Source organism: Scomber scombrus, chromosome 14 (genome assembly GCF_963691925.1).
Source record: "Scomber scombrus chromosome 14, fScoSco1.1, whole genome shotgun sequence".
In the NCBI taxonomy this organism is placed as follows: Eukaryota; Metazoa; Chordata; class Actinopteri; order Scombriformes; family Scombridae; genus Scomber; species Scomber scombrus.
Window position 1 is genome coordinate 7,098,355 of NC_084983.1, and position 19,053 is coordinate 7,117,407.

The 19,053-nt window shown below is 40.0% G+C and overlaps 3 protein-coding genes across 4 annotated transcripts; 1 reads left to right on the top strand and 2 right to left on the bottom strand.

Moving 5' to 3' along the window:
• Positions 1-78: 78 nt before the first annotated feature.
• shpk (sedoheptulokinase) lies at positions 79-6,123 on the bottom strand. Its single transcript, XM_062432634.1, has 7 exons — positions 5,865-6,123; positions 5,354-5,495; positions 3,870-4,044; positions 3,619-3,771; positions 3,266-3,441; positions 2,726-2,926; positions 79-2,515 (listed from the first exon to the last, which is right to left on the bottom strand). Exons 1-7 carry the CDS (start codon positions 6,000-6,002, stop codon positions 2,112-2,114), a joined length of 1,389 nt encoding a protein of 462 aa, XP_062288618.1. The 5' UTR covers positions 6,003-6,123; the 3' UTR covers positions 79-2,111.
• Positions 6,124-7,666: 1,543 nt separating this feature from the next.
• emc6 (ER membrane protein complex subunit 6) lies at positions 7,667-9,942 on the top strand. 2 transcript variants are annotated; one of them, XM_062433332.1, is made up of 2 exons: positions 7,667-7,851; positions 9,051-9,942. In XM_062433332.1, exon 2 carries the CDS (start codon positions 9,085-9,087, stop codon positions 9,415-9,417), a length of 333 nt encoding a protein of 110 aa, XP_062289316.1. In that variant the 5' UTR covers positions 7,667-7,851; positions 9,051-9,084; the 3' UTR covers positions 9,418-9,942. The 2 variants fall into 2 exon arrangements, with proteins under 2 accessions (XP_062289316.1, XP_062289317.1); XM_062433333.1 differs by having other exon boundaries at positions 9,054-9,942.
• A 2,130-nt stretch (positions 9,943-12,072) lies between these two features.
• On the bottom strand, positions 12,073-17,584 carry p2rx5 (purinergic receptor P2X, ligand-gated ion channel, 5). The gene is made up of 12 exons (XM_062432767.1): positions 17,453-17,584; positions 16,340-16,490; positions 16,015-16,086; positions 15,840-15,915; positions 15,457-15,541; positions 15,188-15,268; positions 14,158-14,299; positions 13,326-13,459; positions 13,132-13,225; positions 12,683-12,748; positions 12,444-12,532; positions 12,073-12,338 (listed from the first exon to the last, which is right to left on the bottom strand). Exons 1-12 carry the CDS (start codon positions 17,581-17,583, stop codon positions 12,074-12,076), a joined length of 1,386 nt encoding a protein of 461 aa, XP_062288751.1. The 5' UTR covers position 17,584; the 3' UTR covers position 12,073.
• Positions 17,585-19,053: the final 1,469 nt, after the last annotated feature.

Genomic DNA, 19,053 nt, shown 5'->3' on the forward strand with positions numbered 1-19,053 from the left:
TACCACACTGCAGCAGACTTTTAGTATATAACAATGGTTATCTCTTGATGTGTTGATGAAGAAGAAGGAAACCACTGCTGACACTTCTCACTTGTATATTTTAAAAGATTTTATTGCAAAAGAGAACAGTGTCAAAAATCCAATCTTGAGAGAGTCTATGGTCCAGTTTTAACAGGACTATATTTACAGTTTCCTATCTCTAAAAACTCCACCTTCTAAATGATTTGTCACTCAGGATAAAACAGCCTCTGTCCCTTTATCTATGGCTGGCCTTTAACTTTACATCTAAGAAAAATGTGTTGGCATGTCACAAGATGTCACAAGATGTTACAAGATGAAGACAATACAAAAAGGTCACAAGACATAAGGCCGAACAGATACCACAGACTAATGGAGGCTGATTACGGACACACATTAATTGCACTAAGTTCTTTCAATTCCCCTCAGGATTCCTGAGTGTATAAATAACTTTTATACTCACCATCACTGCAGCTCAGGATGACACATGGCAACTTTAAATATGATATTTTTGAAGTCAATGAGAAGATCATTTGGAAAATGAAATGAATACCCACTAAAGCTCAGCGTTAATGGATGGAAGATTTTGGTCAGACAAACCTCATTAGTTTCTGTTCTTTCTTTAAGGCTTTCTTTTTTTAACTCATGCAATTTGTGCTTTTCCTTTCTGTCGAGGCAGCAAAAAGTTTACTTCCTCTGTTTTAACATGCATGTTCATGATAGTTTCTATATCATAAAAAAAAAAGCATTTCCATACTCTTAATGTGTTACACTTTACATGTTGAAAATAGCAATACAATTTAAATGACATGGCTTATGGCTGCTTATTCTAGTTGGTTTACTTGTTATCTTGTATGCAGTAGTGTTTATAGTCCAATAATCTAGTATAATCATATTTAGTACTTCTATCATGGTTCTGGTGATGCTGCATGTGATTGACCTGTGAATATAATTTCTGCATCTTTAATATAAACGCATTCATAACTGGACTGGTGAACCCAGAATGACCTGAGCCAGTTGATAACCAGCTTTATGATGCTGCTCATTCAGGATCACCAATGTTGCTTAGAGCCAGACTAAGTTGAACTTGTGTACCAACCAGATACAAAGGTACACATACGAAGATCTCAACTAGTCTATGAATTCAACCCCTTAAGTAACTCCAGACTGTAGAAGTAACAGGAGATAGACGCGCTGGAAACGCCAGACTCGAGGGAACTATATTTTAACCTCCATGTAAGCAATGACATAAAAACCATGAGACAGATGGAGGGAACAGAGAATGACACACTAATACCTGAGGAAAAGCATTTCCTTGATAGCCTATTTTCTGCTTGAATGCTAACATGTTAGTAACTTGTCACACCTCATCTCACTGGCCATGCTGAAAGACAGCGTGGTTATCATAAATCTGTGATCATAAATCTGTGATCTTCAAAGCAGAACTTTGATTTCCATCCACTCTGCATTTTATAAAAATACCTTTCTGCAACGTCCAGGAAAGGAAAATCAAAGTGTTGCATTCAACTGTTACTGTGTTGGTGTATAGCTAAGCAATAGCAGTAATGACAGGTTTAAATTTAGACTTTTTCTGATGATTGAGCATTGACTTTGATTGTTGTTTTAAATTGATGAAAACACTTTTGCACAATGTTATGTTAATGAATACACAGGTAAAATATAAAAAAAGCAACAAAACAGACCCAGAAATGCCTGCTGTATTGCTATTTAATAGCTGTTCAATCACAGTGTAATCACATTTTTGAATGCATCCAGCAGGCAGCTGCAGTCAGTGTGTCAGACATTTAGTAGCTTTGTTTTTTTTGGTCCTAAAAATGTTAAAAGCCTCACTGAACATACTGTATGGTTTTGAATACACAGGACTTTCCTTGTGTATTCTCTCCTGGCAAAAACAGCTTTTTTCTTTCTGTTTCACTGATCAAAATATGCTGCAGTATTTCAGTTTGCTTTTCTAAACTTTTCTGTTTGATAAGCTACGTAGAAGCAATTCAGAAAATTGTATTAAAATGTGCAAATTCTCCATTATAATCATGTAAACAAACAGGAGTTCCCCTGTGGATTATCAGTCTGATTCAAAGTCGGTCACAGAGGACCATTGCCACGCCGACAGCAGAGTCCGCATTCTGTCCATAAACCACCGGCTGAGGAAACACCCTCTCCACTTCCTGCCTAAGCACCTCATTGCGAGCGAGGGCGCTCCCACTGCCTACGATCCTGCTGACCCCCGCCTGCTTCAGACACTCAGAGGGCATCATGGAGGCGATGTTGTCCAGGACTCCGCGGCACAGAGCTCTTGTCACATGACCCAGAGACAGATTGGAGGCAGAGATGTTGGTCACCTGACCCAGGCAGAGAGGGTTGTGTCTCTCTCCCAGGACGGTAGGACTCATTCTCAGGTCGCTGGTTTCCTGGTTCAGAGCACAACCAATCAGCTTCTCATATAGGCACGAATCATTCAGCTCTGCGCCTGTGACACCTGTGAGAGATGAGAAGGAGAAAGCTGACGTTTGAATGAAAGGATTTTATAGTTTTAACAACATTCAGGAGTTGGGAGAGAGCATTTGAGATGTTCTCAGGTGCAGAATTTAAGTCACAAGAATTCATAACAACATCATCAGTGAGCTACATTTCATGCTCTGAAATATCACTAACCTTCAGTTGCATGTATGGATAAAAAGTCACATACCAAGCTCTTTCATCCAGGAAGTGAGCATCTCCACAAAAGTGGCTAGCACGTTCCCTCCGTTGAGTGACGCTGCCACCGCCAGGTATAATGAGTCAAAGTACGGGAAGAAGGAGATGGGGGAGGCAGGCTGAGGAGAATGTGGAGGTTTGAAGTCAGCTGGCATGGCGTAGGTTAGCTGGGCCGAGGTGCTGATGTTAAGAACTAGGAAATTAGGAAAAGGATACAAACATATATAAGGAATATGAATTAACAGCAACAACCTGACATGCAAGAGATAGCGGGAACACATTTAATCCATAACGCATTCGTTTTCACATATCCATAACACTCATCAAATGTTCTCAACAAACTGAAGCATTATCAGTGAATTAGTAGATGAGACCTAATGGATGCAAGATAGTCATCACAAAGCGCTGGTGTGGTTCAGTCTTAATGGATTCCTTCCATTGAACTGAACAAAGTGTAAAAGGAGAAATGCGTGCTGTGCATTAAGTGTGATCTCAGCCTACAAGAGAGAGATGACTGGACTTCCTGTTTCACCTGCATCTGTCCGCGCACTCATGCAGGAGTAGACGGAGCACTGGAAGTCTCCCATGGCGCCACCTACTGGCGTACCAGCGGGGATGCCGTGCCAGTCGGAGCACGTCTTTCCGGCCAAGCCGCCAGACGGCACACACTGAGGAAGCAGGCGCAAAGGGAAGCCGGCACCTTTCAGACTACAGCGTGCACACACACAGAGTGGCTGGTTATGTAAGTTACACACGACACATCCAAGCTTTTAATGAACTGTACAAACTGTTAATTGGTTACAGTGAGAAAAAAAAACAAGCATGTTAACTATAAAACATTTATCTTGCATTTAGTTCTTCTACTGATGCCACCTGCTTACATACATGTCTGTATTCCACTGGTTGGAGGACGTGTTGAAGAAGCCCCAGCTTGCTGCGTTCTGAGGCGTCATCACACACCCGCCCAAACCACACAGCATGGACACCACATAGTCCTGGATGGTACCTGCAGCTGTGAAGTCCTCAAGGAATTCAGGCCTGCAGCAGAACCACTGTTCATTAGATTTCAGTGTGTGACAACCGGGGATGCATGCAGTCCAAGTTGTGCATGAGGTTTTAAAGACGTGTGTACCCACCTGTGTTTCATGTACCAGAGGATTGTTGCACAGCCAAACCCAGTTGCTACGCTGAGGTGTGAGTCTGGCTGTGGCAGAGAGGACAGGAAGCCACTTGTGCAGCGTCCATCCTGCCAGGTGATCAGATGACTGGTGTCGCTGGCTGTGAAGAAGTTTCCGTTGGACCAGTCACAACCTGTCAGGAGCAAGAAACATGGACGAAAAAAAGACAGCAGGTCTTAATTTTAGCTTAACATAATGAGTAATAATTGACTTAAAGGTTTTAGTTTTGCATTGATACTAAAACACCCGTGCAGCATAGATGTTCTTCAAGCTATAGATGCAACCAGCAGAGGGCAACAGAGTTTCTCATTCAACCTCAGTGAGACAAGGCTTCATAGCAAATCAAGTCAGAGGTCCTAACTTCCTTTGGATGGCAATAAACTTGTGTTTTATGATGTGAGAAAAGAAAAATCTGCTCAGCTTTTCAATCCATATTTTTAAAAACATCTTAAGGTCATTGGTATTTCACACTTGATAATTGCCACGATTCAGCAAACTGAAAACACTGCTCTCCTCTTAAAAAGGACTTTGGTTAATCATTGTATGAACTGTGAAGCCAAAACATTATCTTCATGTACAGGAGGTGATGTTAAGATTTAACTTCATCTAGAAGAATCACATTTGTTACATTAACTGACCTGTATAAAAATACATGCAGTTCATTTAACTTAGACACTTAACACTCTGAACCATTGTTTATGATATTGGTTTATGATGCATCTGCATATGTGGAATTGTAATCTCCATGTTATTATGGAGACTTGTATAAACAACATGAAGACTTGCTGGAAACATTGTTTTTGTTTTCCATCGACAGTTTTCACCCTGTTTTATGACACGATTAGTAAGTAAGTATTAGTATTAGTAAGACCCTGAGGCACTCCTGCTAACACATGCTCACATCCACGATAGATACTGAAATAATAATGCAAATTTAATGGAAGAAAAATCTGAGACACTATGGACACATTATGAAAACATAAGTTAAGATCAGTAAAACTCTGCCATTTCATACTGAAAAATCTTTAAATCCTTTTTAAAAATGGGGCCCCCACATCAAAGTGTATAATGGGCCCTGTCCATGGATTAGACCCTTTTAGGCAAATATAGATGGTGGCAGTAAAGGAGGCACGACATTACAAGACAAGATGCTGCAGGCTTTCATATAACGAGCTCTCTGTCATGGGCCCTGAACTTCTGAGGCTGGGGGCCCTCTTTATTTCAGAGTCACGGGTCATTATGGAATTGTATAGGGATATTCTAATCAAATACATCTACAAAGATTTTGCTCACCAAACACACTTTACTGTCTCCTCTCTCATTCTTTTACACTTTCTATACAAGATGAACTCCTTTTTTTCTGCTCAGACTACTCAAGCATCACAGAGTCGTTGTTACACAAGTAACCACACATTACCACAGCAGGCAGGAATCTTTCTTACCGCTCTTTGCTCTCCAGAATAACACTCCGTGCATCTGTCCTGAAAGCCCGATGCTGCAGACATGCTGCAGTTTGTCTGCAGGCAGCAGGCCAACACACCGGTTCAAAGTGTCTATGATCTGGACAGTATCCTGCTCTTTAGCCTGCGTGGGAGGGAAAGGTAGCCAGGTTACACACAGGACACACAAACAAACATGCACTTTTACTTAAGTCACTGTTGGAGACATTACATAGACTTTACTTCAGTTTCCTGGAGACTCAACCCACCTAGCCCTAACCACTAACCCCAGTTAACTAGTCTTAACTTGTCTGTTTGAAATGTGTCACCAAAAGTAGGATAAGATAGAAGACTACACACATTCACACTTAAGTTTGCACAGCTATCCTTTTTAGGACATTGCATTGACTTCCATTCATTGTTGGCAGTCTATCCTACCCACCTACACACAGAGTGGTGTTTAGTTTACAGAGCTGCAGGTAAAGTTGTGAAGCATGTGAACACACACACTCACCTTTATCCCGCTACTGTCGCTGATATCAGAGGTTGTAGGTATGGAGTGAGTCGCAGCCACACATCTGGAGTCTCTGTCTAATAAAATCGCTTTAATCGAGGTAGTCCCCACGTCTAAACCCAGGATATATGAAGGCATGACGGCTGCAGGTTTTGGCTCTGTGTGGTTTTGCTGTACGACATCATGAGAAGGCAAAGTCAACACTGCTGCGTTTAAGTGCAAGCAGGAAATCGGAAATTCCAAAATTACTTGGTTGTAACTACTCCAAACCAAATAGTTCAAGTGATAAACTGAAGAGAAAAAAAAAAGAAAAAATTAAAAAATGAAGAAAATTACGTTTAATTTCTTGTGCCATTTACTCAAGTAGAAACAGTCTATTAATAATGACACCTCTGACAGACTTGTAGAATATCTTCCATTATTCCTAATAATCTAATTTATTTATCATTGTAGACTTGTAGTAATAAACAATATAAACACTGCGGTGCATGCTGGAGAACATGTTTCCTAATTCACTGTAAAGTAAAATTTCAGTTTGTGCACTGGAGGCTTCAGGTTCCCACATCACACTTGTGTGAGTTGAATATTGGAACAGGATTGCCTCCAAACTATTTGTGATGTCACAAATCATGCTTGTAGGCCCACCCCTTAAAATCTGATTTTCGATGAGCTCAGAGAAACTTTCCACTCTCAGCATATGAAGGTTAAAACAGCCTTCTAGTTTCAAACTCTGCACATCCATCAGTCTGCACAGTGAAGCTCAAACATCCAACTGAAAGAAAAAGAAGAAAAATACAATCATGAAGTGGAGGAGGATATTAACCATTTTAAAGCATTCCAAATGAGGCCTATGTGTATTTTGAGAAATATAGAAATGAACCAAATTAGTTGCAACAGTAAAAGTGGTTAAATTTGCTTTACTGCTGTTTTTGTTTTTATTTTTTAAATCCAGCTTTGCTCTGTATAACCTCATTGGAGAGGGCTGTAGCCTTGAGATATCAAATATTGGACATGAGGCAGCAGAATTAGGGAGAGTGAGAAAAAGGAACTTATTTACTCGCTTTTGAACCGACATAAGCAAAAGGGGACAAAGGTCTGGTTGGCAGCAGAGCAAAAACAACTGTGTTTTCTCCTCTTATAAGAGCAATGTTCAAGGTTCAAAGGTTTTATTTATTACATACAGTGCTGTACAGTCATGTATGGTTTTGCAGTGAAATTATATTCAAGTAGCTCCACTGATCCACTTCTTATATTATCCACATTGGATAAAGGAAAAAAAAAAGCAGAGACAGCAGTATATTTGCTATATTTACACTATGTACTATATATGGTATACACTGACTATACATTATATGATTCAGGGCAGATTGAGTACACCTGTGTCTAGCTCATTCCAGACAGCACAGGTGTGCTTTGTGCTTCTCCCAGAGGTCAATGGGGTCATGGCAGACATGGAAGACTTTCAATAGTTGCCATCTAATACTTCAAGAGGGTGACATGTGCTGACCAAGGACAGTGATCAGAACAGACATAATTAATGCCTGGCAGAAGGAAGTAAGTGTGTGTGTGCTCTGTTTTTCTGTTGACCTGTCAGTATTCTAAAGCCATGAATGCAAATAATCCAATACAGTAGGTGGCGGTAGTTGGTTTACGAGCCACCAATAAACACGAAGAAAAAGATGAAAAAATACTAAGACCAAGGACAGTTGACAGCCCCTTTCCCCCGTTATAAACTAACATTTCCCATTTTGGGCTGTGCTGTGAACGCACCACATGGTCGCCTCCCGACCGATGATTCCCACAACGCACTGCGCAGGAACATGGCTGACTCTGTCTTCTGAACTGGGATGAATGTGCTGTTTCTGAGCATTACCGGCTGACTCTCCATCTGAACAACCTGCTAACCACGTCTATGAAGTCATTCTTACATATTATGTTCGTGTAATTGCGCTGTGAGGAGCCGACAAAGTCTCTGCGTTTATCTCCGGTGAGACGCTGTCATCATTCACCGTCGCTGTTAGCATGTTAGCATGTTAGCGCAGGTGTGGACAGACAGTCGTGCAGTTAGTGTGCTGTAAAGCTTATTTTAATCACTACTTATTCTACTGACCACAGCCTCGTCCGCTTTTGTCTCCTAGTGTTCAACGTGTCAGTTTCTGTCACTAGAACAAGGCTTTAAATGCACTTATCATCCGCCTCTGTGCGGTCAGTAGCAAAGCTAACGTCGAGGATTGATATTCACTCACTCGTTTTAGTGAGATTTGAATTGAATGTGACTGTGCAGTCGATTTTGTTCTTTGTCATAGTTAATCCGTTAAAATATCCACTAGAAGGTATTACATTAGACTTAATTATATCTAAATAGGCCTGTCCATAATATGTCATAATGTTGCAATGGTCTTGCTTAATAACGGCAGTAAGTACCGAACTACTTTATGCACTGTAGGTTAAAAACAGTAACAATACTGCTATGTAGAAATATTCTTGTCCTGCATTCATAATCTCACTAAAGTGAACATACTGAAGGATTATCAGCAAAAATATATACACTTTGTAGAAAGACTGGAAAGTAAAGAGTTCTCTTCATCAATGTAATCATATATTATTGGGCTGTTAGGACTAATACATTAATGTCAGTGCATTTGAATCCGTAGTTAACTGAGATAGAACTGATTTTAATTCATTAGCTAGCATTTAGTATTTTAATCTATCACAATAGATTGTATTTTATAACCTGTGTGCTTTCTTCTTAAAAAAGGCCTTTCCATTTCCCTGTGGTTAATATAAATGAATGTTTTACTGTTTAAACTTTATGTGAACTATGAACTGGAGGGATTTTTAAAGGGTTAAGTTTATCTATAAGAATCACACTTTCTACATTAACTGATCTGTGATTTTAAAGTAATACATACAGTTTGTGACAGCAGGTGATTTTAACCTCATTAGTTATGATTCACTATGTTTATTTATAGCAATGCATTGTGTGCATAAAATCTTAACATGCAGGAGGAGTTAGGCGCCCCATCTGTTATATAAATAAAGTGGAATACAGTAAAAGCAGCAAGTACAAGATTAGCCTCTGAGCAGCATAAAATGAAAGTGCTTAAATTACAAGTGCTTCAAAACTGTTTTAAATAGATGTACCTGGTAGGCAGTGTTAACCTTGCTGAATCTCTCCTGTTGCAGCAGCACCTTACTGTGACACACGACCAGAACCGACATGGCAGGAGTTGTAGCCAAGCGTGAGGGACCACAGTTCATCAGTGAAGTGGCTGTGAGGGGCAACGCCGCCGTGCTGGACTACTGCCGCACCTCCGTATCCGCTCTGTCCGGTGCGACAGCTGGCATCATGGGCCTGACGGGACTGTATGGCTTCATTTTTTATTTCCTCTCGGCGTTTCTCCTCTCTCTGCTGCTCATCCTTAAGGCCGGACGGCGGTGGAGCAAGTGCTTTAAATCCCGGCGGCTGCTTTTCACCGGGGGGCTCGTCGGAGGTCTTTTTACGTACGTCCTGTTCTGGACTTTCCTCTATGGAATGGTGCATGTGTACTAAAATTGATCCGCCACAAATAATCTGATTTATCCCCAACTAATGCTTAGTAAACCAATAATATTGTCTGTCCTGCTGTTTGTAGATAAGCCATTAGTGAAAGACTTGCTTTTTTTCCATTATGAACTGTTGATACAGTGGAGGATGTATCAATAATTAACCATATTCAGAATAAACTGTCCTTTTATCCTTCCTGCTCCACATTTAGCAGTGACTTTATTTAACCTGTAACTCACGGTTTTTGCTCAGCATCATCAATGATAGGATGAGAGCCACAGCTAATGTTTCCGTTGTTGTGTAACAGATCAAAACAGATTACATCCTAACGGCATTACATTTCATGTACAATACTATTGTTAGATTAAAATAAATGTGATTATTACTGATTGGAATAAATTCCTATTTAAAACTTGTTGGCATTCATTATTAATCAGTTTGTCTTTCAGGTAGAGTGACAGTTGTTGCCATCATGAAATAAACAATACATTTGTTTCCATTAGTAAATAGCATTCATATTAATACAAACAGGAAGAGTCCGAGTACCGCAACATCTCTCACCAGTCATTATCAGCCAGTACATCAGCTGTGAACCTGTCCACTCACAGTAAACCTGTAGCACTGCATTCCACAGCTTCCTGAGACAGTTACGTTGTGACAGACTGTATTGTAGCTGTTGCAGGGCTCACATCAGCAACAACTGTTTAACAGCAGGCTCAGGTCCGTTTCACAACAGGTACATGAATTGTTAAACTGAAACACCAACAGTTAAGACCATTCACATTTTCTTACAGTTATGGTCACCATTATTGGCACCTATGAAATTGAAGTACATCATATAAAATATCTCCTGGGGGGGAAAAAATCTAGTAAAACAACTTTGGTCTATAGACCTTAATTTTTTGGGGCAGACCAGCTAATGAAAGGAAGAAAAAAAACTGAAAGATTGACACGATGCTGCTATAGACAACCTTCAATTCAGTTAAAAACTAGTAACATTAGACTCACCTGTGATAACTGGCAGTGCTCACATGACTTAAATTAGCCAATTAATGATAACAGCAACTAGTTATTCCGTGTTCCTTTTTCACAATGCTGATGACACAGGAAGTGTCTGAGAGCATCAGAAGTGCTATTATCTCCAAACACAAGACCTCCAAAGGATATGAGGTCATCCCCAAAAACATTGATATTACTGTTTCAACAGTGTGCTAAGTTATTAAGAAGTTTGCTAAGCAATGCGACTGTCAAGAAAAGTCTTCAAAGGTTGGTGCGAACTGTGTAAAACACTCCACATAAAATGTTGAAACAGCTGAAGGCTGACCTGGAACAAGTCAAGGTTTCAACACATACCACACGCCACAGACTAAACCAAGAAGAGCTTTATGGGCGAGGCCAAGAAAGAAAGATATAAAAAGGAACGACTGATCTTTGCCAAACAGTACCTGGACAAACCACACTCATTCTTGCTGAATGTTCTGTGGACAGATGAAACCAAAATAGAGCTTTTTGTAATGCACACCAGCAATTTGTTTATAGATGATGAAATGAAGCTTATAAGGTAGATAACACCCTTTCTACTGTGAGGCATCGTGAAGGATCCATAATGTTGTGAGGCTGCTTTGCTGCCTCTAGGCCTTGACCGTATCGAAGGAACCGTGAAATCAGAGGATTATCAGGGGATTTTAGGATGAAATGTGCTACCCAGTGTAAGAAAACTGGTTGAAGTCGACGATCGTGGGTTCTCCAGCACGATAAAGACCAGAAGCACACGTCAAAAAGCACTGAAGAATAGTCATCGCTCCCAAAGGGGTACAACCAAACACTAAGGAAGGCTGCCTTCATACTGTCCAGGTCATATTTTATTTATTCTTTGAAATTACTAGCCTACATGTAAATTGAAAACGGTTTTGTGTTGGATTTCTAAAATATTCTGATACAAACTTGGGACACTTTTATTTCTAGAGCTATTGTACAGGTTATACAAAAAATTCAAGGGTGCCAATATAGGTGACCAGAACTGTATGTATTGCTTCCAAGTACAGTTCTTTAAAAACATTTGTCTTTGAATGCATGCTTACACAATAATTTATTTTATAATCCAACATTAATTTACTATATTTTGCCGACCAATTTAGCAGAATCTATTTAACCTAATTGAAGCCTCAATATAAGTTTATAGTGAACATTTGACATAATTATAAAGGGGTACATTTTTATCATTAGGTCCAGTCATTTCTATTTCTCTATAAAATAAAATCTAAGGTCTATCATGTTACTTTAATTGGAAATGCTTAATTAGTCTGATCAACAGCCAAAAAAGCTAAATGTATTGTTAATTCATATATCATTCTGCTAACTGTGTCAGCATTATCACAGTACTTTTTTCATATCATCATTTATGGACCTGTCATTATCCCCCCACATCCCACTTTTGGATCCCGACCCAGCCACTGAAAACCACCTTCCTTCCTGTGTATCTACATCAGCGTCCTGGCCCAGGAGCACAGTGCAGGACATTGAGGACCAACATATCTTCACTCAGGCTAGTGTCATGCCAGCAGTCGTGCCAGTATGCAAGAAGTGGACATCTGTCCGACTTTTGGTTCCCCCTCCTGCAACATAACCGAAGACCACTGCAGGTGATTTGTCTCTGCAAATTTTAATTGAGTGAAGAGAAAGTGATGTGCTGCTTTGGCTGTGCACCTTGTGGGGAGAGAGGAGCAGAGTATCGTTGTCCTGTGTTGCGTGGAATGGTGGGACCCCGTTTCTCCACAGACTGGCTCTCTGTGCTGGGAGATTCCACGGTAGTTTCACTTCCCTCTGTCTTTTTGATAGAGTTGGCGGCTTCTTTTTCTGCAGCTGTTTTCCTGGATTTCTTTTCCCGGTGCCCTGTCTTCCCATCCTTGGCTTTGGTCCGGTCTTTCCTGTTGCATGTTGCAAGAAAGCAGAGATGAGCCGATACATGTGATGGATCAAGGCTGATTAAAAAGCTTCAGCCCTAACATTAGTGTAAATACAATGAATCATACTTGAAGTTGATGATTTCAAACTTCCTCTCTCGATAGAAGGAGCTTGTGTTCATCATGTACAACAGTATCATATCACAAGCAAAGGCTCCCTGAAAGACCGAAACACATTTGTTACTGGTGATCATGCATCATCTTCTAGTGTCATTATAGGATGACATTTTTTCAGACTTCAGGCTCTCAGTAATAAAATACCAATTATCCACTGACACACCAACAGAACATTTAAATGAATTACTCACTGCACCAAGCAGAGCAACTCCCGAGCCAATGGCAATTATTGTGGGAACAATATTGAATTTCCCAGCCTGCAAAACAAAATCAGGCATTCACTGCAATGACTATTACCGGTGTTACAGCGTACTTGGTGACCCATCAAATTCTATGACCTGCAGTATTTGAAGAAGTACTCGGATCCTTTACTTGAGTAAAAGTGTCAATACCACAATGGAAAAATACATAACTAAAATGTAGTAAGTAAAAATCCTGCATTTAAAATCCAACTTAATGTATTAAAGTAAAATGTGTACTTTAAGTGAAAAATAGCTACTAACTGTACTTTTAATTAAGTAAAGATCTGAGTACTTACTCCAACACTGCAGGTCACAGAATCTGATGGGTCACTAAATACAGTGTAACACAGGGAATCGTGTATTTCCCTTAGAACAAAATGTCCAGATCACTGCCATACCTGCCCATTGATCATTATATCGAAACGAATCCCGTACACTTTATACAAAGTGCGATAGGTTTCACCATTTTGATCCTTGTAATACCTGGCATATCTGCAGGGTAAGAAATGTTGTCGATATTAAGTTTAAAAGGTAAACAAAACAGAGACGAGGGGCTTATATTACCTCTTGTTAAATGTCTGAGGGGACATACCTGAAGTTGTATCCTGATGTGACAGAGTTGTTCAAGTTCATGTCCAGACGGGTGAAGCTATACTCTGGATTACAATGTGAAGAGTCCTTGTCCAGATCACAGTTCCACTCAATAAGAATACCAACAGAGCCACCCTGATGGACAAAGACAGAGAGTTTGTCAGCAGTCTCACATATGTGTCAGGTATAATGATACACATGATGATTACCCTTCATTCTTTAAAACCACAGAGGTGTTTTCTGTCAGGTTAGAGGAAAAGGGAGCTGTGCTGAGAATGATTAAAAATATTGATAGGAAGACATTCTGACTTGTCATAGTAGGAAAGCGCAGGTGTTTTCTAATAATATTAACAACTGCTCTGTTCTATTTACGTGTCCAAGTAATCCCCGACAGTGTGACCGTGAGTCAGCATGCACAATACCAGTACAAAGCAACTTAAGTAGTTCAGACACAATTCATTTGATCATTTACACCTGAGGTTAAAGTTGCAGGTTGGCATTGGAAAGAATCGGAAAATTGACTATATGAACATTTATAATCATGTGACTGTCACATGATAACCATTTCCATGACAACTGAGTGAGTTCCACCCACTGATAAAGGCCACAAGATGTGGCTGAAATCTACAGAAAAACCAAGGAAGTGAACCTTAATGTTTTAGGATTTTTGCACAACCACTCTAATTTCTGTGATTACTGTGATTTTGAGCAGCTAAGATGAATTTACTGTAATTCTTAAATGTAATGGTCTATTATGGTCTGTTATCAAATGACAATTTCCTGAGCCAAGAACTGCAATCACTCACACACACTGTCTTAATTACACTTAGCACCTTAACAGCCATGTCTTGGAAGTCATGTCCAGTCCAGCTGACCAGATCTCCGAGGCGGAAGATGGGGCAGTAAGGATGGTCCTCTTTGTCAAAGGTGCATCTCTTTAGGTAGCTGCCATCGGAGGTGTCAAGGACGTTGGACCTTAGAGGATTAAGATAGAAGACGTGTATCTTATTGTTAGATTTTCAGGAATGAGTCTCATTTTCACACTGACCATCATGAAATGTTTTAAGGGCTTTAAATTGTACAGTTTAGTCAACCCACTCAATCTGTACTGACTTTCAGATTTTTGACATTAAGGTCTTCACCTTCGTTCCATTTGACACAATTGTGATCTAATCACACATCACACAACTTGTAGCCACTTAAATTGGAAGTGTATGTATTACGGTACTCGAAAACATGAATGTACTGTCAACTGTGAATCCTCCTCTGAATTTGAGTTACCGGACTCAAAAGCTGCAGCTTGACAATCAGATGTGACTACAGCATTACAGTACATGCTCTGACTTGAAAGGACTGAGTGCAGCTGCATGTGTCACACTGTAAGACATGTAGTGTTGCCAGCCATTTCAAGTAGTGCCCATTAACAAGGATTTGTATTACCTCCAGTTCCCCTTAAGCCTGAACATATCATAGATTAGTTTAGAAACATAAGAGAGATGGCTGTGTAATTAGAGTAAGATCCTGACTGATGAATTAGCAATGGCTTGCGGTTTCTCTTTGCTTTCCTGCAGGAGTTGAACAGGCAACAGCAGAACAGGCAACAGCACAGCTCCCCGGGCTAGCCCCATCTGATCTGACACCTGTCCATGGCAAGGCCCGCTGTCAAGGACATCTCAGATGACTGTTTCACTGTCTCACTGAGTGCAGTGCACAGGCCAGTATAAATAGAAGGCTTTCTGCACCCTAAAGTTATTTAAAGCAGCCATTGGGACATGTATATCCCCCTGCCCACTCAGTGATCTATGTCACCATGTCTTGAAACCATAAGCACACCACCAATCAGCACCACTTAAAGCCACTTACTTGGAGAATTCAAACTTTGGAAAGCGGATGAAATTCTTGATGTAGATGGTGAAGTTTTCGGCTTCAGTCAGCATAGGCTCTCTGGAAATGAAAGAGACGTGCAGCTGTTTTTGAAAAAAACAGAAACAACTGTGGCCGCCAGGGTGTTTTAGTAATAAATAGAACCTGTGAAATGTCTCGGTCCCTGTGAGGTATCAGAGTGAGTGTGAATGTAGTGGTACAAAATGGCACATTTCCAAATGTTTTGCAGAGGAAGGAGAGATTCTCACGAGGGTCTCTTGCTGTATTCAACAGGACACCAGGCTTGAATCTCACAGGTGCCTGTGCTGTTTATACACAACCCGGTCTTGATTCCTAAAAGACAGAACAAAGATTCCGGTTAGGTGAGGCTGAGAGAGAGTTTATTCTTAAATAAGACAAACTGGAATACTTTTGGTTTTGTATGATGAATCATATAAAACAATCATTTATTAGAGTGTGTTGTTATAACTGTGAATAACCAAACTACAACATTTTTGATTCATATGCAGATTTTCAGTGACCAACCTAGATGAATATGTAACATATAAGTGAGGCTAAAACATGAAAAAGTATTTACAGCTGGAGCTTTTCAAGCGTTTCATATGACTGCAGTGCATTAACTGCTCCTCACCATGGCCAGCTATAACAGGCTCTCCCTCGACGCAGTCATCATCACTGACACATCGTCCGTTTGGCACCTTGAAACTCTGCGAGAGGCAGAAGATATGCTCCTGCATTTGAAAATCTGTCACGGTGTTAAACTCAGATTATCAGGATGCTCACAGTGTGTTTAAGAATGAGCTCACCTCAGCACAGACCCCCAGCTTCTGATTGGGGGTCTCAATGTAATTTGTTACTATGAAGAACACCTGCTCGCCCTACAAAATCAGATTAGGTCCAGATAGTAAAGAGGAAGAAGGAAAAGGTTAAACAAATTAGACTCCTGAGAAGTTCAATACTGTTAAATCTGTTCAGACTGATGCTGAGGCTAATGATATCCACCAAGGCAGACGCTCAATAGCCTTATAATCTCACTTGACAGCCATATTGGCAATTTTGACATTGATATTGTTACCACGTAAACTGGGATTGTCTTTTTTTTAAATGAATTAAATGGACATATACGCTCACATTTGGGGGTATGACGTAGTCCTCAGCACTCCAGAGGTGGAGCCCTGTCTCAGAGTTGTTGGTCAGTGTAACACCTTTAAGCTTGGTGATGACAGAGGTCTGGATGGCCTCTTCTTTCTCCTGGTACCCTTTCCTCACCACAAATACCCACCTGAAAAATCCATCAAAACTTCAGGATTTTCAGAGGATTACAGACTCATACTGATTAACTTATATTTCATTTTTGATGTCAGTGTGATAGTAGTGATCCCTTTTTGAGCAGCCTGTTTGTAACTAAGTGGTCCGCGTTGACAGCACATGTTATAACTAATAATTAAGTGTGTTAACAAGTAAGTGGCTGATGAAAGGAGCAATGTGGGAGTGTTTTAAATATCATAGAGCATTTTATGCATCTCCACTGGAAATATAATGACCTTTTGCACACACACACACACACACACACACACACACACACACACACACACCTACACACACACACACACACACACACACACACACACACACACACACACACACACACACACACACACACACACACATACATGCAAGTGGGGGTGACAGCAGCATTAAGTTCATATAATGCACAAAAATACCACAAAGTTGACATGGCAATACAAGCCAGTGCACATGAACATGACCAGCTCTCCATAAGACACAGTAGATGTCACAGAGCCAAATATGATATAGTCAGAGCCACACTGCACACACTAAATCTGTCTTCTCACAGTTGGTCTTAACTTTCACAAACAGGTAACGTTAATGTCAAAGCAGACACTGGTGTTAGCCCTGTCCTCCCAGTCACCTGCTTAGTTTTCATCATTTCTCTTACATACATCAGTATGACATCATACAGTGAGGGGTGGGATAAGATTACCTCCTCTCCGTACAGAAATTTGAGACATTAATGATTTGAGAGACACAAACCCTTTCTGAGAGACAACACATATCCAAATTGAAAGACATCAATGCAGCGCTGCCACTTTAACACCAGTAACCAAGTTAAAAAACCTTCGGCAAGCTCAACTATTTTTAACTTTGTGAATCACTTTCTAAAAGGTTACTTTATCCAATGCATAGCACGCTTGAAAAATAGGGGCATGCAATGCACCTCACCCGATTATGTATCCCAGCACGGCCAGCTGGTAGAGTCTAAATAATATTCCTATTCTCTTGTTTTCAGCGATGACATATTTCTCTGTCTTGTAGTTGAGGAGAGAAAACATGAAGCCTCCCCAGCCAGCCATTCCTCCGGCACAGTGAGCCCGACTGACACAGACAGACTGCAGCTCCCAGCTCATACAGCTGCTTCACTTGTCATGTAATGGGCAAACCCATTGAGAGAGGGGCTGCAAAACACTGCTGACCACACACTACTTTCTCTGAAAGACGAAGACATGACATCTGAAGGGAGTGTCAAAATTATGCTTGTTTGTAAATCAGATTAATTTTCACTGACATCAATTTGGATCAATTTGGGAGTGTAAAAAAACTTTGCAGGCTGGTGGAAGAAGTACTCATATCCTTTACTTCAGCAGAAATATCAGTTCCATTTGCAAAGTTTGGGAACTGCTAGTTTTATAATATAATACAATATAATAAATATAATGTAATAAATATTATATTATATAATATAATATAATGTATCATTATGTCAATTCATGTCATTTATTGTTTTCTGTATGTATGCATTTCAATTTGAAAAGTAACTAAAACTGTAGTAGACATATCAAGTAGCATAATATGAAAGTATCAGGTAAAGTATGGTGTGGTGCTATGGTGATGGAGGCATGCAAGTTATGATAAAGCTGGTGTAAATGTGTTTTGTTTTTGTTTTTTGTTTTTTTAAGAGCTTTTTAGTAATTGTACTTTTTTCAGGAAGCACCTGTTTACCATTTATGCACCAACAGAAACCCAACTAGTATAAAGGCATAAAGTGATTGATACACATAAAATATGATATCTTGATTTGTTAATAATGGTTTTGTTTTTACTACATATAATATGCTGTGCTATAATGCAATACATGTGTGGACATATGTATTGTCCTATGTTTATTGCTGAGTAGAGAGTCTTGCCTAAAAGCAGAGGACACATGTTCAAATCCTGTCCCCTCTGGTCTTGAGCAGGATGCAGAATTCCTATTAGCTGATCCTGGCATGTTAGTTGCATCCTTGGCAGTCTGTTTCTCTTCCATATATCTGGAGGTATCTACACCCGTATTATTATAATTATGAATATTAACATGTTTTTAGGCCTCTACTGACCTGGTGAAACACCTGATGCCTCCTATGCATTAAACTCACCCCCATATTATCATCTAGGTTAGTGCATATTGCAGACTATACATGACCGTTTTATTGTATACCCAAAGACCAATCCTCTACCTGGTATCAGTTTGAGGCAATTTAATACAACCATATTTAGAAATATACGCAGTGAGAGCAAAACATTTATTTGAGGTATTAGAACTGGGTTTTTAAAAAGGATGTAAAGATTTAATTATGATGCAGGACTTGTCTTATATATACTTTGTTGCTCCCATACAGTATTTGAAAATAACCGATATGCAGTAAACCCCAGGCTTTGGGCCTCAGCAGTTAGCAATTTAAACAGCTCTTTGTGTCATGAAATGAAAATGTGATTCTTTATCTGAGGTACATCACTTCCTGCAGGACCCCTTCATTACAGTCCTCAGTGTCAGTTTATTGCAGATG